Source organism: Copadichromis virginalis, linkage group LG4, assembly GCF_057382275.1.
Source record: "Copadichromis virginalis isolate Kocher_CV1m ecotype Utaka linkage group LG4, C_Virginalis_male_GT1.1, whole genome shotgun sequence".
Classification (NCBI taxonomy): Eukaryota; Metazoa; Chordata; class Actinopteri; order Cichliformes; family Cichlidae; genus Copadichromis; species Copadichromis virginalis.
In genome coordinates, this window is record NC_140621.1 from 22,794,632 (window position 1) to 22,817,971 (window position 23,340).

Consider the following 23,340-nt stretch of genomic DNA (forward strand, 5'->3'; position numbering starts at 1 on the left):
AGGAAGCGGGAGTCTTTTGTTCAAGACAATGAGTCAAATATAGGATGCATGGCACTGTATGCTGGCAGGCCCTGCAGTGATGGCACCCTCTGCAGGCACAGATGCTCTACAAAAGGGGTGTCGAACTCGAGAGCCAGTGTCCTGCAGGTTTTAGATCTCACCCTGGGTCAAAACACCTGAGTCAAATGATTAGTTCATTACCAGGCCTCTGGAGAACTTGTTGAGGAGGTAATTTTGCCATTCAAATCAGCTGTGATGGATCAAGGACACATCTAAAAACCTGCAGGACACTGGCCCTCGAGGTCTAGAGTTCGACACCTGTGCTCTACAAGAATTGTCACTGCTGGATCCATGCTGCAAACCTCAAACCCCATGCTCTGAATCTGATCCAAACAAGTTCAGACTGAGCTCACCTAAACTGCCCTCTGATCACTCAGCATTCCCATGGCCCCAGTGGCTGGGGCTGGGCCTGTGTGTAAATAGCAATAGTCTCAGTAGGCCAGAGTCTGACTGGCTGTTATCCAAACAAGGCATGTCTGTGTTGTTAATGTTTAATATCGGTTTGACAATAACCATAAAGTCTGTTGAAACACAAGTGTAAGGCAGACTACTCTTGTTTCTAGGTCAGTATGGCTGCAATGGAAGATTTTTTACTACATACTCCGAATGTAACATCTCTGCTCATCACAGTTGTGATCTTACTTGCTTTCTATCTAATATGCACCAAACTTGCTTCTGAGAGAAACTACCCTCCAGGTCCCACGCCACTGCCGCTGTTTGGCAATTTGCTACAGTTGAATCGTCAGCCGCTTCACATTGCGCTCTATGAGGTATGCAAAAAATCAAATACAGTGCTTGACAAAATTATTAAGCCACCATACAATGTAAAGATTATACTTCAACTGCTCTAAAATAACAGCATTGGCTATTACCAAAATCTTTTTTGAATGTTTCTGTAATTAAACTGACATTCCATGCTAAACTATAATTTATTATATATTTTTTAAAGCAGATGCTAATTTACGATTATTTACTTGAATTCCTGAACAAAAAATGTTTGTGCGGTTGAAAGTTCTCTTTGAACAATTTCTTACTTCTCCGAGGAGTCCAGTGTGCCCGCTCAAATTTTGGTATAAAACTTTGAATTGAATTTGCCTAATAAATAACAATTGAATTCTAAGTTTTAAACAAGTTTTTGACAGACTTCTAAAATTTAAAAAAATTCACGACATAAAGTTTTTTTGTTTGACGCAGTGTTTGTTGGCAAAGGCAAACAGATTTATTATTAAATGCTACAATTTATTTCCACTCAGATGTGGAGAAACTTAAAAACTTTTGTCTCCTTGTGTTTTACTCACTTCAGCTGTCCAAGAAGTATGGCCCAGTATTCACTGTCCATTTGGGGCCCAAAAAGACAGTGGTGCTGGCAGGTTACAAGACGATCAAGCAAGCTCTGCTGAATGTTGATGCCTTTTCAGACAAAGAAATACTTCCAATTATTAGTGACTTAAAATTAACTCATGGTGGGTGGAAAAAATGTTTTTCTGTGTGTGTATATTGAGGTTTCTTTTTAATATTTGCTTTTCTTCTGGTACTTGAAAAATTCTCTAGGAATTGTTTTTGCCAGTGGAGATTCATGGAGAGAGATGAGGCATTTTGCATTAACAAACTTAAAAGAGTTTGGAATGGGAAAGACGGCAATCGAAGAAAAAATCATAGAGGAGTCTGAGTGCCTGATTGAAGTATTTGAAGAAAAAAAAGGTAACACACCTTTTGACACATTAACTTTTGCTAATAGCTCTGTTTTTACAAATCAGTCTTAAATTTGTATTCATTCATTTAAAATTGTAATTGTAACTCCGAAATGACAACACAGGCACGGCTTCTTCAAGACGGGCGCTTCGTTGCATTTATTGAATGCCGTGAAAAAACACAAAGGCTTTAAGCGCTTCAGTCTATCAAAAGTAACACTTGTGTTTTAACAACAAAAAAAATTACCTTGTGGCCATCTGCCACTTCTAAGGGCCACTGGAAAAAAAATCTGAGAAAAAAGTCAGAATTCTGACTTTAATTTCAGAATTCTGACTTTAATCTCAGAATTCTGACTTTTCTGAGAAAAAAGGGGAGACTGGGGACATTGAGTCCGAATGGACCATGTTCAGCGTCTCCATTGCCGAAGCTGCTGCATTGAGCTGTGGCCGCAAGGTGGTTGGTGCCTGCCGTGGTGGTAATCCCCGAACCAAATGGTGGACACCAGAGGGGAAGGGGGCCACCAGGCTGAAGAAGGAGTCCTATCGGGCTTGGTTAGCCTGTGGGACTCCTGAGGCAGCTGACAGGTATCGACAGGCCAAGCGGAATGCGGCTCGGGCAGTGGCTGAAGCAAAAACTCGGGTGTGGGAGTGTCATGGTCTCCGTGCCTGCCCGGTCGGCCCCACAAGGCTACAATTGCTGTTTCTGTTCTCTCCCTCTCTGCCTGGGCGGAGCTCACTGTGGGCTCCTGCCCTTGGCCCACACACACACCTGACAACACTCACCCATCATCACCGGGAGCACTATTTGAGGCTGGAACACAGATCCTCTCGTCGCTGGATGATTGTACCCCTAACGTTAGTGTTCTCACAGCTCTTGTGCTTCATATTCGTGATTTGTGATTAGTTGGTGACCTGCCTTCTCGTCTGCCTCAGATCTCCCCCCCCCCCCCCCCCCGGGACCTGCGACCTCCCTGCTGCGGGAACGTGTGTGAGTGTGAGCGAAGAAGACGTGAGCGAGTTACCCTGTGATTCCCCCGGAGTTTTGGATCCCTTCACTGTACATATATTGCACTGGCACTGTAAATAAACTACACCTTGGAGATACCTTACCGCTCTGCGTTTGAATCCCTGTACCAGATCGTGACAGGGAGGAGTTCGGAGAGGCCATGGAAAAAGACTTTCGGACTGCCTCGAAGAGATTCTGGCAAACCGTCAGGCATCTCAGGAGGGGAAAGTGGTGCTCTACCTGCACTGTGTATAATGCTGGCGGAGCGCTGCTGACGAAGACTGAGAAAATTGTCAGGCGGTGGAAGGAATACTTCAAGGACCTCCTTAATCCCACTGACACGTCTTCCGAGGAGGAAGCAGAGTCTGGGGATGAGGGGAATGACCCGCCAATTTCCGGGGGCGAGGTCACTGAGGCAGTTAAACAACTCCTTGGTGGCAGAGCCCCTGGTGTTGATGAGGTCCGCCCCGAGTTCCTGAAGGCTCTGGATGTTGTAGGGCTGTCCTGGTTGACACGCCTCTGCAATGTTGCGTGGAGATCAGGGGCAGTACCTGTGGACTGGCAGACCGGGGTGGTGGTCCCCATCTTTAAGAAGGGGGACCGGAGGGTGTGTTCCAACTACAGGGGGATCACACTCCTCAGCCTCCCTGGGAAAGTCTATGCCAGGGTGCTGGAAAGGAGAGTTCGTCTGCTAGTCGAACCTCGGATACAGGAGGAACAATGCGGTTTTCGTCCTGGTCGCGGAACACTGGACCAGCTCTTTATCCTCTCGAGGATACTTGAGGGTGCATGGGAGTTTGCCCAACCAGTCTACATATGTTTTGTGGACTTGGAGAAGGCATTCGACCGTGTGCCTCGGGGTGTCCTGTGGGAGGTGTTGCGGGAATATGGGGTGTCTGGCCCATTGCTACGGGCCATTCGATCCCTATACAACCGTTGTAAGAGCTTGGTTCGCATTGCCGGCAATAAGTCGGACTCGTTCCCGGTGGGTGATGGGCTCCGCCAGGGCTGCCCTTTGTCTCCGGTTCTGTTCATAATTTTTATGGACAGGATTTCTAGGCGCAGCCAAGTGGCGGAGGGCTTTCGCTTTGGTGGCCTCAGAATCTCATCTCTGATTTTTGCGGATGATGTGGTTCTGTTGGCTTCATCGGGTGAGGGCCTCCAGCTCACACTGGAACGGTTCGCAGCCGAGTGTGAAGCAGCGGGAATGAGGATCAGCACCTCCAAATCTGAGGCCATGGTTCTCAGCCGGAAAAGGGTGGAGTGCCCACTCCGGGTCGGGGATGAGTTCCTGCCCCAAGTGGACGAGTTCAAGTATCTCGGGGTCTTGTTCGCGAGTGATGGGAGAAGGGAGCCGGAGATCGACAGACGGATTGGGGCTGCAGCTGCAGTAATGCAGACGCTGCACCGGTCCGTCGTGGTGAAGAGGGAGCTGAGTGTAAAAGCGAAGCTCTCAATTTACCGGTCGATCTACGTCCCTACCCTCACCTATGGCCACGAGCTGTGGGTAGTGACCGAAAGAACGAGATCGCGGATACAAGCGGCAGAAATGAGCTTCCTCCGAAGGGTGGCTGGCCTCTTCCTTAGAGATAGGGTGAGAAGTTCGGCCATCCGGGAGGGGCTCAGAGTAGAGCAGCTGCTGCTCCACATCGAAAGGAGCCAGCTGAGGTGGTTCGGGCATCTGACAAGGATGCCCCCTGGGCGCCTCCTGGGTGAGGTGTTCCAGGCATGTCCCACCGGGAGGAGGCCCCAGGGCAGACCCAGGACACGCTGGAGAGATTATATCTCTTGGCTGGCCTGGGAACGCCTTGGTGTTCCCCCGGATAAGCTGGAGGAGGTGGCTGGGGAGAGGGAGGTCTGGGCCTCTTTGCTTAGGCTGCTGCCCCCGAAACCCAGCCTCAGATAAAGCGGATGAAGATGGATGGATGGATGGACAATACAATTATATGAAAATATCTTGAACAGCTGGTAGACTAACCAGGCTTTTGCAGATAGCTCGCTGAACTCCTTAGTGCAATTATTAAATGTGGGCTCACAGCCTATATTATCACGCAAAACCTCGCGATAATAGCGGTGTAACAAAAACTTGTTCTTTGTGACAAGATAAACATGTCTCTTGTACAAGAAAACGCACCTTTACAATATTGTCCACAGAAATGTACAAGCAAGAACATTTTAACTGCTGGAACCATCTATTAAACATCTTTATACATAAGCCATTTCTGTGACACTAGCAATTACCATTTAATCAACACATTGCAGCTACAGGAACAGCTTGGCCATTGAAACTCATGCCATGAAACTCCCAGCGCACACTTTTGTGCTGGTGTTAATGCCGTTATGAAGTTTGGAACTCTGTACTTATTGAGTCGGCACAGGGCAATAACTAGCATTGTTAATGATTTTTACGTACTATGTAACTCAGCACTCGCATTGTGCAACCACATTCTGTAACATTCCCCGATAGTCTAAGGAGCTTCAAAAGAAAAGCGTCTTGACTTATGACCCTTCCCTTTATGCAATACCCGACACTGGGTAACAGAGGCACCAGATCCCGATTTATTTAACTAGATTTTCTCAGGCAAATTAGTCATTAACCAGGGATGTTGGTACACATTCTGCTCTTCAAACTTGTACACTTTAACTTATTTGAACAGGTTGTTGGCTTTAAATTCAAGGTTCAAGGTTCTTTATTTGTCACATGCATAGTTATACAAGTATAACACACAGTGTAATGTAGCCTGACACGCTCCTCGACATGTGCAAAAATGGGGGGGGGGGGGGGGGGGGGGGTGAGGGTAGAGGAAGAACATACACATATATATATATGAAATTCAAGACAAATATGTTTATAAACAACATTGAAAACAATTACAGTTTAATGAAATGTGATTTGTAATTCACAGCAATTAAGATTGTGTGACTGAATGACTGCAAAATGCATGACTGCATTTATTTTGTTATTTTCATTTTACTCATAGTCCCAACTTAGCGCTTTCATAAAATGGTAGTTATACATTCATCCCTGGTTGGAGACCTTGAGCAAACATATCAGGAAGGGCTGTGTTGTAACACACAAAACAAACTTGTTCCTGCATCCTGCCTTTGTGAACGTTTATTACCTGAGGCTTCTAGTTCTTACTGTGTTGGTCCTTAAATAAAAACACCTTCCTTTTTCTGTCAGGTAAAGCCTTTGACAGTGCTGAGGCTGTGAATGCTGCTGTTTCCAATATCATCTGTTCGATTGTTTATGGTAAAAGATTTGAATATGATGACCCAGAGTTCAGAGTGATGGTGAGTCGAGCTATTAGGAATACTCAACTCCTGGGCTCTGCTTCAGTGCAGGTATGATAACAATCTGACAGAAACAGTTCTTCACACTCCCCTGTCACTTGTCAGGTTATTTTGCTGCTCACTGCTACTTACTACTACTCCTTTACATGTTTGTAATTATTTGTCTTTTTGTTTTGTTTTTTGTCTTCTTTCTAGTACCTAGTCTAGTTTCCATTGCTTATAACCTGTTGGAATGGTTTTAGAACCCTTCTTATTGTCTGCCTGTTTGCCTTTCCGACTGCTGACCTCATGAGCCTGATTAACCTTTGATTAAAAATGTAGATTTTGTCTTGCTCTTGTCTCCTGTGCTCTAAGTTCAGTAGATCAGCATTACTATTTACCTTTAGTCAAAATGCAGTTTTAGTGTAAATTCAGAATGTTAAAAGAAGACATTAAGGCCAATAGTATTTAGTCATTACAAAGTATCTGCAAAATCATAACCATGTCATCCATGCCCTGCCACGAACAGGATTTGAGGTTCTCTTATCTAAATCGAAGATTAATAGCAACAGGATATCATGTCCAGTTATGCAGTTTTCTATAATTAAACATATAAATACAATGTATTTGTTAAACTGGTAATGTGTGGTGAATCTAACTTTCTTGTTTATTCAACAGTTGTATAACTACTTTCCAATGCTGTTCAGTTGGGTTAAAGCCCGCAAAGAGCTGATAGAGAATGCCTTTGCTAATAGAAGACAGATCGCAGCATTGATCAAAGGTTTAGAGGACACCCTTGATCCACAGATGTGCAGAAGTTTGGTGGATTCATTTCTCGCTCGGAAGATTCAGCTTGAGGTAAGACCTAAATTTGATTAAATACCTTTCCAAAGTAATCTTATTACTGAGACTCATTTCTTCCCTTTTTTCTACTTGTAAGGCATCTGGAAATATAGATAAAAATATAAGTTCTCACTATCACGAAGACAACCTACTGATTACTGTTGTCAACCTATTTACTGCTGGCTCAGAATCTACATCTATTACTATAAGATATGGCTTAATGCTCATGGCCAAGTACCCTGAAATACAAGGTAAGAAATATAATACACTTATTTACTGGTGATGCTTCATTCACCAGATATCTGGGCAATGTGGAAATGAAACAAAGGTATTTTAAGTGAAAAGAAAGAAAAATCAAAAAACAACATTTTCATAAAATTTAGACCGGGTTATGCAGCTTTTTCTAACAGGGGAAGAAAAGATGGTGAGAACCACTTACGTCAAATAAAAAGCAAATGTGAGAAATGATTTAGAACAAAAACACAGTCCTACCCATGGGCAAATAGCCATTGTCTAGTAACCCAGAATACTGTCAAACTGGCTCTCTGGCAATACTCATCATTTCCACTCCCTGGTCTATTTACTTATTAGATTACTACCTACTACTGGGTAAGAATAAGATGGTGGCAGATAAAGAAGGTCGGAAAAAACAATACCAAACACAAAACCAATAACAAACCACAGTAGGTTTGCCATGGCTTCACCGGGAAGGAGTTCACTGTATATTGTGAGGATATATTAGCAATCAAGAAATTGAAGCATATAAAACATAATCAACTGTTTCTCTTTTAAAGTATGTTCTTCATTTTATTTATGAAAGAACTAAATCTCATGACTTCCAAAAACTTATACGATCACATTTGGATATAATTTGTCCAAAATCTGAATTTTTGTTTGACCATTAGTCATTGCTATTCTGACTAACATAGGTTTGCTAGATGTCCCTTTTACTTAGCTCCAGCAGTGTGCAGAATACTGCAGATATAAATATGAATTCAAACCTAACAGCAAATTAATAAATTGCTCTTAAATAGAATAATTTGTGTAACAACACTACTACAGTTTCAATCATTACTTGGTTTGTTTTTTTGTTCTTTTTGTAGACAAAGTCCAGGAGGAACTGGATCAGGTAGTAGAAAATCGCCAGGTCCGAGTGGGAGACAGAAAGAGCCTGCCGTTCACTGACGCTGTCATCCATGAAATACAAAGAGTGATTAATACTACGCCTTTTATTGTACGTTGCGTTTCACAAGATGTCACCTTTCAGTCCTACTTCATCAAGAAGGTAAAACAAAAGTCAAACAGTCCCAGTTCTGAACCAATTAGTGACACTGTACACGTCTACATTTTTATTTTTTTTTAAAAATGACACGTGAGTGCAGAACAAACAGCATCAAGAGTAACATGAAACTAACACACTGGGCTCTATAGGACCCTCACCAAGACGTACAGGCTACTATGTAGGATAATGACTTTTGTTCAGACTTCACTGTAAAATCTAATTAGTTCCCAGAACTCAAAAGCATTAAGGAAACCCGTTGCCTCAAAAAAATTGAGTAAAGCTTAGCTAAAAATGACTAAATTAGGACAACTTATTTATTTTGAGTACTCTGTACAAGCTCATTTGTTCCCAGAACTCAAAAAATTGGATCAAGTTTACTTAAGATGACTCATTTTGAGTACACTGTACAGCCTTGTTAGTTCCCAGAACTCAATAAAATTAAGGAAACTCGTTGCCTCAAAAAACTAAGTAAAGCTTACTTAAGATGACTGTTAGGACAACTTATACATTGCAAGTCTGCAGTATTAAGAATAACTTGATATTTCTGACTGTACAATACTAATTGTTTACCTACTGACAAACATTTCAAGTTCAACTAAATGAAAAAACAATTTGTGGTACCATGAATATGATTAAAAATAATTAACAACACTTTTTGTGATGATGTTAAAATGAAGTTTTATTTTCAAACATAACAAAGTATAACAGCCAACATATTGGACACTGTTCTGCTGAACAACAAACAATTATATTGCCATCACTGTTATAATCTCACAATGAAACAAAGTCTCAGATTTAATTATTCTGAAAATAAGTTTAGGCCTACCACAAGTTTGTTTTTTTTACTTACATTACTTATATAATCAAAATAAAATATTTGTTGTTCTGTCACAAATGCAGTCTCTAATTTAAACAACACATTTGTTTTGCATTCCAACACATGAGCTGGAATGTTGTATTATTTTAAGGATGGCTTGTTTCCAGTCCAGGCCTGAATGACTATCATGGATCGAGGTGATCCAAATGTAAGGTGCAGAAGAAAGTCTTTAACTTCCCTTAAGTACAGTGGATGTGGGTTGGAGATGCAATGAGCTTGAACCTGCAGGCAACCATCTTCACTGACCACACCATCTGTGACGGAGGACTCATCTCTCCTGTTGTCCTGCAAGCAAACAATCATATTTTTTGGAACATGAACTTAATTGTTTTCTTAAAACATTTTTTTCTGCATTTGGTATAAAACAGACTCAGATTTGGACAATCTCAGGCTCCCTCCCCACCGGAGAGGTGACATTCAATGTCCCAATTGTCAGTCTGGATAGCCGTGACCACCACCCAACATACAATAATGTCATGAAAGCATCATTTTAAAAAGGGCTATGCAAACATGGCCAATAACTTTAATTCTAATGATGTGCAAAATGATTTGAGCACAAAACAAATGTTGCTGTTAGAAAACTTGCAGACTTCACTATATACAGTTGTGAGGGACCAAGCAGCCAAAGCAAAGAGGACACAGGCAAAAAATATCTTCAAAAAGGGTTTTCTTTATTTTAACCCTCAAAAAGTCCAAAATTAACAAAATTCAAAACCATACTTAGCAGGCCCATAAAACAGGTCAACTAAATATAACTCTACAAAAAGTAATTTCCAGAAACTTAAACAAAACAAAGTGAGACACAACTTAACTCACAAACTGACCTAATTACAAAGACACATGAGGGTAGCTTTTATAATGATTTGGCCAAACCATTTGAACACAATAGGGGGGAAAACAAAAACACACACTAATATTAACTAAGCACAGAATAACCTAACTAAACCTAAAACACCCCTGCTCCTGGTAAGCCCATGGTTGGTCCTGCTGAGCAGGCATTTTGTCCCCAGAGTCCTCAGCCACACCTTTTGCCCAGACAGGAAACAGCCACCGCCCAAACCCAGGTAACTCAAAGAAAGAGAAACATAATTAATATAACAAAACATTTTAGAAAAACCATACAATGCTACTATGTGCGCGCCTCATAATACCAGTGTTAGGTTTAACCAAATGATTAATGAATTATATTAATGAAGAATACTGCAAAGCAAAATAATAAAGTGAAAAATGGACTAATTTACCCCTGTGTGGCTGCTGCCATCACAACAGTGTAGACCCTCTAAACTAAGTTTGGGGGATGTGATCTTTCAAGAAATGCAGACCAAACTGTTTGTTTACTTACACAGCATGTCTTGTAGAATTAACTGGAGTCACCAGCAACAGCATAGTGCAGTCATATCTCAAGTCTAATAACAGAAGACATGAAAAGATCAGTACAGAATCAACTTCCCCAAACCAAAGCACAAATAAAACAATAAGTAAAACAGGTTGATCTAAAGTATGATTTAAGTCCAGCCTGATTAATATAAATGTCACTGACAGTTGCTAATATATTGGAAAACCAAAATGCTTACCACTGAGTTGATGTCTTTCTGTCCAACAACAAGAGTGCTGGTCCCAAGCCTCAAAGACAGTAAGAAGCAAGAGGGAGAAAAAGCAGAACATTTTTCAGAAACTGATTTGATCCTTAATGGCTGTGCAATCATTGTAACATAGAGTTTGCTTATGTTGTTAAATAAAGTCTAGATTTCACATTAATAGATGCCACAGATGTTCAAAAGCTGCCGCAAAGCATGAAAAAAAATGGACGTCTCCGAAAACGTCTGAGCATTTTTGCAAATATGTGATGTCTTGATAAATTGAGCAGATATTTGAACTTTACACAGCTACATTCTCGCCTGAAAATATCTCAAAAGTTTATTTTGTGACCCAGAAAAAATACGTTTTTTAGCCGTGCTCCTCCGCCATTGCCTTGCAACCGTGGCCAACAAATGCGATCTGCCTTTTCCCCAGACTACCCTTTCTGGGTCACAAAATAACCTTTAAGATATATTCAGCCGAGAATGTAGCTGTGTAATGCTCAAATATCTACTTAATTTATCAAAATATCACATATTTGCAAAAATGCTTCCAAGTTTTCGGAGAGCTCTGTTATCCACCAGAGCAAAAGCTGACCGGGAGGTCAAGGCTTGATAGAGTCCGCGAGCAAAGCTAACTCCTGGCATATTGTTTTCAACCCCCCCCTGCGGTCTTTTGCCACTCAGGTTAAACATGATATTGATATATATCTATATCTCTATCTATAGATAGATAGAGAGATAGATATAGAGATAGATATCTATATAGAGATAGATGTATAGATATCTATATATCTATATCTATATATTAGGGGTGCAACGATACTCGTATTGATATTGAACCGTTCGATACAGTGCTTTCGGTTCGGTACGCATATGTATCGAACAATACAAAATTTGTAATTTATTTGATCAACTTTCCTTCTGACGATGCTGTCTGTGTTAAGCGCTCAGTGAATCTGCGTTCGACTACTCCGCCTAGGCTGCACTGTCCAGCGCAGATCCACTGAGCGCTCAACACAGACAGCATAGTCAGAAGGAAGAGCGCAGGGCAAGCCAGCAAGACAGAAGTTAAGCTCTCCTTGCAACATAGCAAATTGAACCTCCCCCACCCTCATTTAGATCTGGCGTTTGGAATTATTTTGGTTTTCATGTGACGTATGACCCTGAAGGTAAGCGTGTCATGGACTAAAGTAAAACAGTATGTTGGATGTGCCACGTAATGCTCAATTACATGGGTGGGAACTAGTGTGTTAGCACAGTTAGCTCGTTAACGTGTTGGCCGTCTAGCCCCACGCACAGGGCGATCAGGGGTAGCTCGTTAAAGGAGATTGCCGTGAGATTGCCTTGTTGTGGCGTTAACGTCATTTCAACGAGATTAACGCTGACAGCACTAGTGGGAACACAACGAATATGACTACACATTTACGCTGACATCACCCTAGTGCAAAGACAAGTGGAAGCAGACAAAAACAACAAGCATGCATGCTACAAACTTTACCCGAGTCATTTAGACAACCGTTAGCACATGATTCTCCTTATGGGGACCTGATATGTTTGATATTGTGGCGAGCTCAGACAAGGTGGAGAGGGAGGTGTCGTTTGGTCTTGCTTCCCGTGAGCTAGCCAGGGAGCACAGCCGTTTATTGACATCTGCAGAAGAACACTGCCGCTAGCTAACTGCTCAGCGCGGCAACCGCACAGCAACAACAACAACACACAGGGCGCCCTCTGACCCCGGAAGGACACACCGTGGCAGCGAGAGGGCGTCACCCGTCACTATGGCAACATAAACAAAACACAACTGTAAAAAAAACAGAACCCCGAACAGCCCTGACCCGCTACATAGCCCCCACCTAAGGGGTCAGTCGTCCCCGACGACCCCATTACGCCACACAAAGTCCTGCAAATGTCCAGGTGCCTTCTTTTGGCGCACCGGCCGGTCACAACCGGCGGGGGAAAAGTCACTCGGGTCAGAACATGGGGTGCCACCATCATCCCACTTCTGACACCAATGTGGCGAGCTCAGACAACGAGGAGACGGAGGTGTCGTTTGGTCTTGCTTCCCGTGAGCTAGCCAGGGAGCACAGTCGTTTATTGACATCTACAGAAGACCGCTGCCGCTAGCTAACTGCTCAGCGCAGCAACCGCACAGCAACAACAACACACAGGGCGCCCTCTGACCCCGGAAGGACACACCGTCGCAGCGAGAGGGCGTCATCCGTCACTATGGCAACATAAACAAAACATAACTGTAAAAAACAGAACCCCGAACAGCCCTGACCCGCTACAATATGCTGCTGAGAATATAGCCCAGAAGAAGCGTATAGTATAGCTTTTATTTTGGAAAGAGCCATTTCTCTGTAATAAACTCTTTTCCAAAGATGAGTGATTCCTCAATCAGATACAGGGCTCGCAAAATCGCTAGCCCGACGTCCCGGGGCTAGCGACCCCACACCCCACCCCTAACGGCTGCACCTCCCGAAGAATTTTGTCTGGGCTCTTATCTCACTTTTTTATTTCAAACAATCAACAGAAAATTTCAGACATATTTTTATGTAAGGTTTTTAAGTAACATGAGCCCAGCCGCAGCAGCAACGCTAGGCTAACACTAACTAGCTAGCAAGATTATAAACCTGGTGCTAAACTAAGAAAAGCCACAAAATCAGTTTGAATAGGAGTAAACGTTTACTCACCAAGTCAGTGTATCAGGTAATGAAGGTTGGTGTACTGATGTCACAGTGTTACAGAAACACTGCAGCCCACACTTGGAAAGTTTTTTCATCAACTGTAAACCTTTTTATTCACCGCGGGAGTTTTCTTCCTTCATGCTGGTCGGAGTTTACGTCCCTCCACAGGCCAACGCGAACAACGCACTGTGCGAGCTGGCTGACCAGATTACTACCCTGGAGAGGAAATTCCCGGATTCCTTTACAATTATTCTTGGGGATTTTAACAGAGCAAACCTAAACTACGAACTCCCTAAATACAGACAGCATATAGACTGCCCCACCAGGGACAACATCATACTGGATCACTGCTACACCACTCTAAAAGATGCCTATCGCTCTGTGCCCCGGGCAGCTTTGGGACATTCTGATCACTGCATGGTCCATCTTATTCCAGTTTATAGGCAAAAACTCAAACGTGCCAAGCCTGTAGTTAAAACTGTGAAGAAGTGGACTAACGCAGCAAAGCAGGAACTGCAGGACTGTGTTGACTCCACTGATTGGACTGTTTTTGAAGCTGCATCTGAGAACCTAGATGAGCTCACGGACACTGTGACATCATACATCAGTTTCTGTGAAGACGTGTGTGTGCCAACAAAGACCTTTTGCACATGCAACAACAATAAACCATGGTTCACTCCTAAACTCCAACATCTTCGTAAGGCCAAGGAGGACGCCTACAGAAGTGGTGACAGGGTCCTGTACAAGCAAGCCAGGAACACACTGACCAAGGAGATCAAAGCAGCTAAAAGTATCTACTCCCAGAAGCTGGAAGAACGGCTCTCAGCCAACGACCCTGCGTCAGTGTGGAGGGGCCTGCAGGAAATCACCAGCTACAGACGCCACCCACCCACTATTGAAGCAAACAAAGACCTGGCCAACGAGTTAAACACTTTTGAGACGGACAGACTCCCACGCCCCACCCTCCCCTTCCCAGGGACATTGCTTCAGACATTGACCCCCAACACACCTTCCACCTCTCCCCCCTTCACCCTGCCCCTCCCCGATCAAAACTCAACGACCACCCCCACCCTCCCCAATCCAGACTCAACGACCACCACCACCCTCTCCAATCCAGACTCAACGACCTCCACCACACCTCTCACCCCCCTTTCCTCCTCCCTGAAACTCAGAATACACACTCAGGATGTGAGCCGACTATTCCAGAAACAGAAGCCCAGGAAAGCCCCCGGACCAGACGGCGTCTCACCCTCCTGCCTCAAAACCTGTGCTGAACAGCTGGCTCCCATCTTTACTCGCATCTTCAACAGATCCCTGGAGCTGTGTGAAGTTCCCTCCTGCTTCAAACGCTCCACCATCATCCCTGTTCCCAAGAAACCCACCATCACAGGACTGAATGACTACAGACCTGTCGCCTTGACGTCTGTGGTCATGAAATCCTTCGAACGACTGGTGTTAGCCCATCTGAAAAACATTACAGGCCACCAGCTGGACCCTCTGCAGTTTTCCTACCGGGCAAACAGGTCGGTGGATGATGCAGTGAACATGGGGCTGCATTACATCCTGCAACACCTTGGCCGCCCGGGAACTTATGCCAGGGTCCTGTTTGTGGACTTTAGTTCGGCTTTTAACACCATTGTGCCTGAACTTCTTTCCTCCAAACTCTCCCAGCTCAGCGTGTCACCAGCTACCTGTCAGTGGATCACCAGCTTCCTGACAGACAGAAAGCAACAAGTGAGGCTGGGGGAGATCACCTCTGAAACCCGGTCCCTCAGTATTGGTGCCCCTCAAGGATGTGTCCTCTCACCACTACTGTTCTCCCTCTACACTAACGACTGCACCTCCAAGAACTCGGCTGTCAAACTCCTAAAGTTTGCAGATGACACCACTGTCATTGGCCTCATTCAAGATGGTGATGAGTCTGCATACCGGCAAGAAGTTGAGCGGCTGGTACTCTGGTGCAGTCAGCACAATCTGGAGCGGAACACTCTTAAGACTGTAGAGATGACAGTGGACTTCAGGAGACATCCCTCAACTCTGCTCCCCCTCACCATATCAGACAGCCCTGTGTCAACTGTGAAGACCTTCAAGTTCCTGGGTACAACCATCTCCCAGGACCTGAAGTGGGAGACCAACATCAACTCCATCCTCAAAAAGACCCAGCAGAGGATGTACTTCCTGAGACAACTGGGGAAGTACAGTCTTCCACAGGAGCTGCTGATCCAGTTCTACACTGCGGTCATTGAGTCTGTCCTGTGCTCCTCCATCACAGTCTGGTATGGAGCAGCCACTAAACAGGACAGGAGCAGACTGCAGCGGACTGAACGGGCAGCAGAAAGGATCATCGGCACCCCCCTGCCCTCCATCCAGGATCTGTACCTCTCAAGAACCAGGAAACGGGCAGTGAAAATCATCATAGACCCCTCACACCCTGCACACAGACTTTTTGATCTGCTGCCCTCTGGCAGACGGTACAGAAGCCTGCAGACCAGGACCACCCGACACAGGAACAGTTTCTTTCCCCTCGCCATCTCCCTTCTTAACAGTTGACCTGTCACACTGCTCCCACTGCCAGACTGCAACTGCACCTTATGTACATTTTGTAGTATTCATTCCACGTCATTCATTTCTGTATTTTATGTATAGAAGTTAGATTCGTTATTTATAGTTGGTTTACACAGCTTTGTGTATGTATGTGTAATGTGTGTATATATAGACACGTGTGTGTGTGTGTGTGTGTGTGTGTGTGTGTGTGTGTGTGATTTACATTGCTGTGCTTGAGAGCCACCATCTACCGGACCCAAATTCCCTGTATGTGTCTGCACATATACTTGGCCAATAAACACGATTCTGATTCTGATAACAAATGCTGGCACCATGAACATGCGGACTGATCCGAGGGAGGACGACGGTAGTGACGGGGCATTTTCAAAACACATCTTTTATCCTTCCGCACTGAGAAGCAAAACTTCCATCTTACTTAGTTTTTCTAAGTTAAGACAACTCAAATAAATTGAGTTTATCAGCGGTTTTGCCTAAAAAGTACTGGTAACTTATTTAAATCGAGTTCTAATAACAAATTTATAAAAACTGAGTTCAGCCTATTTAATATTTTTAATTAAACACAATATTACATTTTACAGTGTTTAAGCTGTCGTTGTTCTCAAACTATAGTAGATCTTAGTCTGTTTATTTGGGTTTTTTTTTTATTTTCATATCCATAAATTATCACAAGTTGAAATTTTAAATAAGATTTTAGTCTTAAAAAATCACTGAAAACTATGGGTGCTTACCCTATAGGTTATTTTTTTATTTAACAACAAATGTACTGAAATAAACAGTTACAATAAGAAAACAATAAGGAATGAATATATTGTATAACATTACTGCACAAAAGATACAAAAGGAACACAGGGGGAGGCTAAAATAACAAGAAAAACCCCTGACAAATGCAACTTGCTATAAATGTTTTTTTGTTTTTGTTTTAAAAAAAAAAACAAAACTATGTAAAATGTACAACAAGTAATTAAACTCAGGACTTTTTTGTTGCCTAATATAGAAATGAACAGTTAATGAATACATATAAAGGAAGAAATTAGCTCAGCATACACATTATTGCTGTTTTGGTCATTTACAATATGAGTTAATTTTCGGAAACTTAAGTAAAATTTATTTCATGAGTGCTCTTAAGACAATGAGAAAGCAATCTTCTCCATATTTTAGGGAACCCCAGTGATTGGTCTGCTTTCATCAGCTCACTGTGATGAGAATAACTGGGAAAAGAGTTCTGCTTTTAATCCAGCCCATTTCCTGGATGAGAAAGGCAATTTTAGAAGGAGAGAGGCCTTTATCCCATTCTCTCTAGGTAAGTGTGTGGGTTCTTAACACAAAGAAATATAAGACTAAGACATAAAATCTAAGACAAACATTAAGATGGCTTAACAGTTTGCGATTCCCTGATTTCTTGCAGGGCCGAGGGTTTGTGCTGGAGAGAGTCTGGCCAAGATGGAGGTTTTCCTTTTCTTTGCTTCCCTCCTCCAGCGCTTTCGATTCACTCCTCCACCTGGAATGACTGGAGATGACCTGGATCTGACACCAGTTGTAGGGTTCACCCTCACCCCTTTACCTCATAAGCTCTGTGCCATCAGCAGATTTTAAAGATTAAAAGTGTAGAACACACAAGTGCTATTTTTCTTTAACCATTTTGGTTACACAAAAACGCTAACAACAAGCTGTAGGAGTTTGATCTGCTTGTTCTTATCAAAGGTATTGTTGTCATTGTTAAAACCAAGTTTGCTGTTTTTAAACACACCTATCATAAATCCCCTGAGTGAAGTTTTTAAAATTTGGCTACAAACACCATGGAATCAGGGATGAATTAATTAGATTTTGGTGGTCTAAAGCCACTGTAACCTCATGAAACATTTTTGGCAATAAATCAAGAATTCAATAAAGAAGCAAGGATATTTTTATTATCCCTAAAGGACAATTTGTTGTTCAGACAGCAGAAATCACACAACCATCAAGCAAAATGCAATAAATGTACAAAAAAGCAGGAGTAAGAACACAGGCTAGTATTCAATGTATTTGTCCTGTATAATGTTTGCAGTTAGATGGAAGCAACGTAAAACTGTCCTAACTTCAGAGTCCTAATCTTATGTGTACAGCTCAGAAAGGTCATTCAGGGTCAAATGGAAGCATATGTACAATATTTGGTTAATTTGACACATTTTACTGCATCTATTTCTACTTTCATTAAATTTTTCTCTCTTAGCTTTTCAGGTTGACCTTTTGATTTTTGTTTCCTCATGTGTATCAATCAATTTTTACACACCGAACTCTGTTCAACAAGGTACATGAGTGCACGGTGAAGATAGTGGAGGGGCCCATATTTGCATTGGCCCAGTAGGTAAATGCCACAGCCCTAGATTCAGTGACCCTGTACTAGCTGATCAAAGAGATTATAATGCCACTCCCCTCAGCTGAGTTGTAATGGTGGCTATTTGTATCCCTCTGTTGGTCTAGAGATGTACAGTTATGGTCAGAAATGTACTCATCATGGGGATGAATGTCATGGTAAATTTCGGGTTTTAAGGATTTCTTTAAACTTTCCGTTTATACATTATTATAAATTATTGTCTATTTTCTCTAATGCACACGGGGTCAAATATATGCATATAACCCAACTAATATTTAGTTAAATATTCCTCAGGAAGCTCTATTTCGACCAGATGGTCACCATCAGCAGAATTCTGGCATAAATGTGGCTGGTTATTTGACCACTCTTCTTTGGTAGAAGTAACTTTAAATGATTAAACTGGTTAAATTGCTCCATCTTTTTCTCCTCATCTAATTCAGGGTTACAGGGGCTGGAGCCTATTCTAGATGCCATAGGGCGAGAGGCAGGGTATGCCCTGTGCAGGTCACCAGTCTGTCGCAGGACCGACACAGAGAGACAGATTTACACTCACATTCACACCTACGGTCTTGACGAGCTGGCAGATTAGAACCCAGGGCCTCACTTCATTGTGGATGGTGACGCTGGCGTTCCAGCAGTTTCCACTTAATGGCAGACTTGAGCCGTTGTAGTTTCTGAACATCCTAACCAATTTCCTCTCATGTGGAGGGGGACAGTTTGAGTATTCTTTCACTCTGGCAAAGTGGTTACACATCTGAATAACTTACAATTATTTAAACTTATTTAAACTATTTAATCTTGGAATCTGCATCTATCCATCTATCTGCTACACAAAGAAACTGCCAGTTGTAGTGAAACATGATCACTAGCAAGAAGTTAATAGGAGCTGGCCTTGTCAAGTTAAAAGACATTTGGTCCTGTGTGGATTAGAGAAAGTCCAAGATAAATTCAAACGGCAACCAATTCTTGTTTTTTTTTTTTTTTAAAGTCATTAAAGATGTATGCATTACAATCATTCCACCCTGAAAAAAAAACACACTTAAAAGAAATAATTAAATTACTACCCAATTACTACCCATTTATGCCCACAACAGTATACAGCATGTAAGGCTAAAAGCACCAGATTTTTTTTCTGTATAACAAAAAAAAAGTTTTATAGAAAGAAGCATTACCATTACTTGTCTTTTAGCATAACAATGAAAGTGTTGTCCTCTTCCTTTATATTCAAAATAAGGCAAACACCCAAAACTCGTCACCAATCTAGATGGATAAATACAAATACCACAGAAAAAAAATATACACACACGTGATTTTGTCCTGAATCGCCCCTTTTAAGAATCACGTTTTCCTTTTTGTTTTTTATTTAAGCATTCTCAGTTTTATATGAGAATGGCTTGTCATCTCTAAAATAGTGAAATGGAAGCATGCTTTGGATCATAATAAGGTCCTTGTGTTTTATAATCAGTTTGCGCAGATGTATGAAAATTAACAGTTGATAATGCCAGTAATGGTGATATAAGATAAACATGTCATTTAAAATGTCTGAATTATTTGTTGCCTGTAGCAAATACAAATTATAATATTTACTAAAAGATTGTAGTATCCTATTGCTGATTGTACCCTCTCCCTTTGGGAAAAAAAAAAAAAACTTGCTACATTGTTTATTGTTATATTTGAAAACATGTTCATAATGCTACAGTCACTCTAAAAAAAAAAGTACATCAAAGCCCTTGTGGTCCTCAAACAGTGTGTGGAATCTAAAGCCATCTATGGTCCTTCCACTTTGATAATATTGATCTGCTGGTCCTGTGAAGAGTGGTCCGAGTTCAGCACTGGTTGAGTGGAAACGCTGCAGTCCTGGAAAGTCCTTGTTGAGCAGCTGCTTTGGAATTCCGATGTTTTACTCTCCAATGCTCTGAAAGTCTGAGGATGTGACTGTATGCTGTATGTGGAGACATATGATTGCGTGTAGGGAGGCATGAGTGGTTGACTGGTCTGCTGAATATATGCAGCTGAATAAGGTTGTGTTTGAGAAGGGGTGTGAGTAAGAGGAAGGCTTTCAGTATTGCTACATGGTGGAAACCCATTCACGGTTGTAGGACTGAGTCCCGGCAATTTAAAGGCCTCCACATTTTCTAAACCTTCTAAAGAGCTGTAGCTAGGCTGGGTTTGGCTACACTGAGTGTAAGTGCCTTGACTAAAACTGAAGGTGTCTTGGTTAAACGAGGTAGAGGCAGAAGCTGCTGCCAAAGCAGAGGGTGAAGGAGTCTTGTTTTTCTGCTTTTGAACACTGCTACCATGACTCATTTTGGTTGCAATGGTCTGTAGAGTGTTGAGGATCTGCTTCTGAATTTGGGTCTGCTGCGACTGCTCCCTCTCCAGACGGCACTGCTGCTCTACAAGCATCTTTACTGCCAGGCCCAAGCTGCGCACTTCAGAGCCCAAACTCTGAATCTGATCCTGGAAACCGCTTCTGACTCCAGCGTCCTGGGCTGCCTGCTGTGGACTTGGGTTCCCTTCAGTACGAGGAGCACCCTGACTCCCGGGGGCCTGTATGCGGATAACAGCGCCCCCGGGAGACGCAGATGTTAAAGGTGCTTGTGGTCGGTTAGAAAGACGAATCCCAACTCGAGGAGGAGGATGAGGGGGAGGAGGAAGGGAACGAACAGATAGCCCTGGTCTCTGGGTGAGAGAACGTCTAGGAGCGCTGCTACTTCCAGGCTGATTCCCTGTAACAGTCTGTGTAACATTGAAAACATTTCATTTAAAATGGTGTTCACATTGCAGTCGTACTAACAAAAAGCTCAACAACAGATGATGTTTGTATGGCCAGGCTCCCAGACTCAGATCAGAAAATAACAATTTTTTTTTTTTTTGGGTCAAGCAAAAAAATTTACCAAATACAAAACACAGAAATGTTTTAAGAGAAATAAAAGTGGCGATAAAGAGTCTAAAGACCCGACCATATCACTCCCATGAGGTGACAGCTAAAATTGTGTAAGGAGAAATAAAGCCTATGATTTAACAGGTACTCTCTGATGGTGATAAACTCACATCTTTGTTTAGTAAAAGGGATTCAAAAGCTAAGTGTTAGCTAAAGCTAAATGTATCTCACCTTTTCAGTGGTCAGATCGTAGGTTTCAGGTGGCTGTGGCACAGCATTCCTCATGTCAGTGCCCTGGACACTTGATGGATCTCTCCTTAACAATGATGCCACTGTTGAAAACTGGTGAAAAACAACGTATGAAAGACTGAATAATATTTGGAGGCTAGTTTATGGTAAATTACACAGATTCCATGCACCTGAAGAGTAAATATAAGAGGTACAACTGGGATTATGACACTAAGTACACATCAGTACACTAATGCTTAGGTACCTTCAATCTGTGTGACAATGCTTTATCCAAAATTCTCTTTCGAGCTGCCAGCATTGAACTAGTGGCTGGAGAAGGTGTGACTCTCCGCCTCACTGCTGGTGTGGAAGTCATAGCACAGGTTTCTGACCTTGGTAGAGTGGACTGGGGAGCTCTTTGTTGGCTCTGCTGTGCAAGTGACGTGACACTGACAATCTGGATATCATTTTCATCCTTATGTTCTTCAGGTTGCTGTTCTTTCCTGTTGCCTCCACTGGTTTCCCCGGAGGAAGAGCCCTCTGAGCTGGTGGGAGTCTGTTTAGCAAAGTCAGCAGCAGCTGGGAAGCCAAGACGTTGAGATGAATCCCGTAATAGGTTTCGGATTTGAATGTTACTCCAGCTCTGCTGTACTGCTCCAGTTTGAGCTTGCACCTGTGCTGGTGATGTGCTACTTCCAGGCTCTACAGGTCTCACCCTCCCTGGCGGCCTCCCCTGGAACTCTCTCAGGAACAAGTAGATGGCCTGAGCGGAAACCTTAATGTTCTCCAGCTCCAGCACAGCTTTGATTTTACGGAAACTCAGGCCAGCCTTTCGCAGCTCTACCACTTTGTGCTTTGCAGCATCATCGAGCCGGCCCATGGTGAATTCACCTGTTCTGACCTGTCATAAAAAAGTGAAATTTAGAGTATCTTTAATAATATTATTATTAATAATAATAATATGTATAATAATATAGGAAAGTGGGATCTCTGTAACAATGTTAGAGGTGTAGGGTAATAGCAGCCTTGGCAATAGCTTTGAAATTAAAAAACTAAAAATCCACATATTGTGAAAAAGTATTTGCCTCCTTTCTAATTTCTTACAATCAGGAAGGGGGCAAATACTTTGTCATAACACTCTTCATAGCACAAATGTAATACACATATGATAATATAGTAAATTGTAATTATCCTCTTTGGAGCTAAAAGTGGCCACCCAAACATGTGAGATATCGATGGAAAGCCCAGGATGTCCTCGGTTTAATACATTAGAACTTAGTAGGGTAACTCAAATAAGTCAAAAGACATAGATCGAAAACAAATGTCCATTATAGAGGAGGATATGATTACCTCACATCTCAGATACTTTGAATGTCATTATGAATTCTTCCTGCTAATATAAAAGACATCATCATGTCAAGCTAAACTACAAAATCAGGAAACTTCTTTGGAAATGTGGCTGTCATAACAAAAAGATCAACTTACTGGCTAAACGGAGGAAACTGAAAACACTGCCAATATCTTACATTATCATATAAATATGAAATACAACCAACTATAAATCCAGCGCATAAGAAACAGTTTTTTATTTATTTCTTCTTTTTGTAAGTTCTTCTAGGAACAAAGCTGTGTGCTTTTTAAATTTAATTAAAATTTCCTCAAGAAGAAAAACATAGGGTAGGATTACCCTATGTAGGATTATTTTTTAAACAATGGCATTTTATTGCTGAGTGCGAAGGTAGTGTTGTACAGTAACTCCGTGTTAGCTGCGCGGGGTAACCACCTCAGCTAGCACAGTATCCTTAGAAAGTGATGCACTCACTTGATCTAGAAGAAGGAAGCTCGATCGATGTTTCCTGTTCGGTTATTTCATTTCACGCAGCTCGACGAAACAACAAGGTTATTCCACGAGTGCGCTGGGTCGCACACGCGCTCACTTACAAACTCACATTTTGTCGTCAAAAAATGTAAAATAAACAAATGAGTTGTAAGTGGCGCTCAGGTGGTCACG

The 23,340-nt window shown here is 42.4% G+C and overlaps 2 protein-coding genes and 1 long non-coding RNA gene across 3 annotated transcripts; 1 reads left to right on the plus strand and 2 right to left on the minus strand.

Moving 5' to 3' along the window:
- The first annotated feature begins 586 nt into the window (after positions 1-586).
- Positions 587-18,072, plus strand: LOC146711421 (cytochrome P450 2K1-like). The gene is made up of 9 exons (XM_085454270.1): positions 587-830; positions 1,364-1,523; positions 1,612-1,761; positions 5,942-6,102; positions 6,709-6,888; positions 6,971-7,124; positions 7,977-8,158; positions 17,023-17,164; positions 17,270-18,072. Exons 1-9 carry the CDS (start codon positions 630-632, stop codon positions 17,455-17,457), a joined length of 1,518 nt encoding a protein of 505 aa, XP_085310396.1. The 5' UTR covers positions 587-629; the 3' UTR covers positions 17,458-18,072.
- LOC146711422 (uncharacterized) lies at positions 9,533-10,885 on the minus strand. The gene is made up of 2 exons (XR_014920162.1): positions 10,607-10,885; positions 9,533-10,438 (listed from the first exon to the last, which is right to left on the minus strand). It is a non-coding gene; the product is annotated as an uncharacterized LOC146711422 (long non-coding RNA).
- On the minus strand, positions 17,738-23,337 carry LOC146711423 (uncharacterized). The gene is made up of 4 exons (XM_085454269.1): positions 23,152-23,337; positions 21,595-22,230; positions 21,333-21,443; positions 17,738-20,956 (listed from the first exon to the last, which is right to left on the minus strand). The coding sequence occupies exons 2-4, from the start codon at positions 22,207-22,209 to the stop codon at positions 19,985-19,987; spliced, it is 1,698 nt and encodes a 565-aa protein (XP_085310395.1). The 5' UTR covers positions 22,210-22,230; positions 23,152-23,337; the 3' UTR covers positions 17,738-19,984.
- Between the last annotated feature and the right edge of the window lie 3 nt (positions 23,338-23,340).

Coding starts and splice junctions, on each gene's coding strand:
- LOC146711421 (XM_085454270.1), top strand. CDS start 630: ATGGCTGCAATGGAAGATTTTTTACTACATACTCCGAATGTAACATCT. Junction 7,125..7,976: donor CAAGTACCCTGAAATACAAG/GTAAGAAATATA, acceptor TTCTTTTTGTAG/ACAAAGTCCAGGAGGAACTG. Junction 8,159..17,022: donor AGTCCTACTTCATCAAGAAG/GTAAAACAAAAG, acceptor TCCATATTTTAG/GGAACCCCAGTGATTGGTCT.
- LOC146711423 (XM_085454269.1), bottom strand. CDS start 22,209: ATGGGCCGGCTCGATGATGCTGCAAAGCACAAAGTGGTAGAGCTGCGA. Junction 21,444..21,594: donor CATTGTCACACAGATTGAAG/GTACCTAAGCAT, acceptor GTTTTTCACCAG/TTTTCAACAGTGGCATCATT. Junction 20,957..21,332: donor ACGATCTGACCACTGAAAAG/GTGAGATACATT, acceptor AATGTTACACAG/ACTGTTACAGGGAATCAGCC.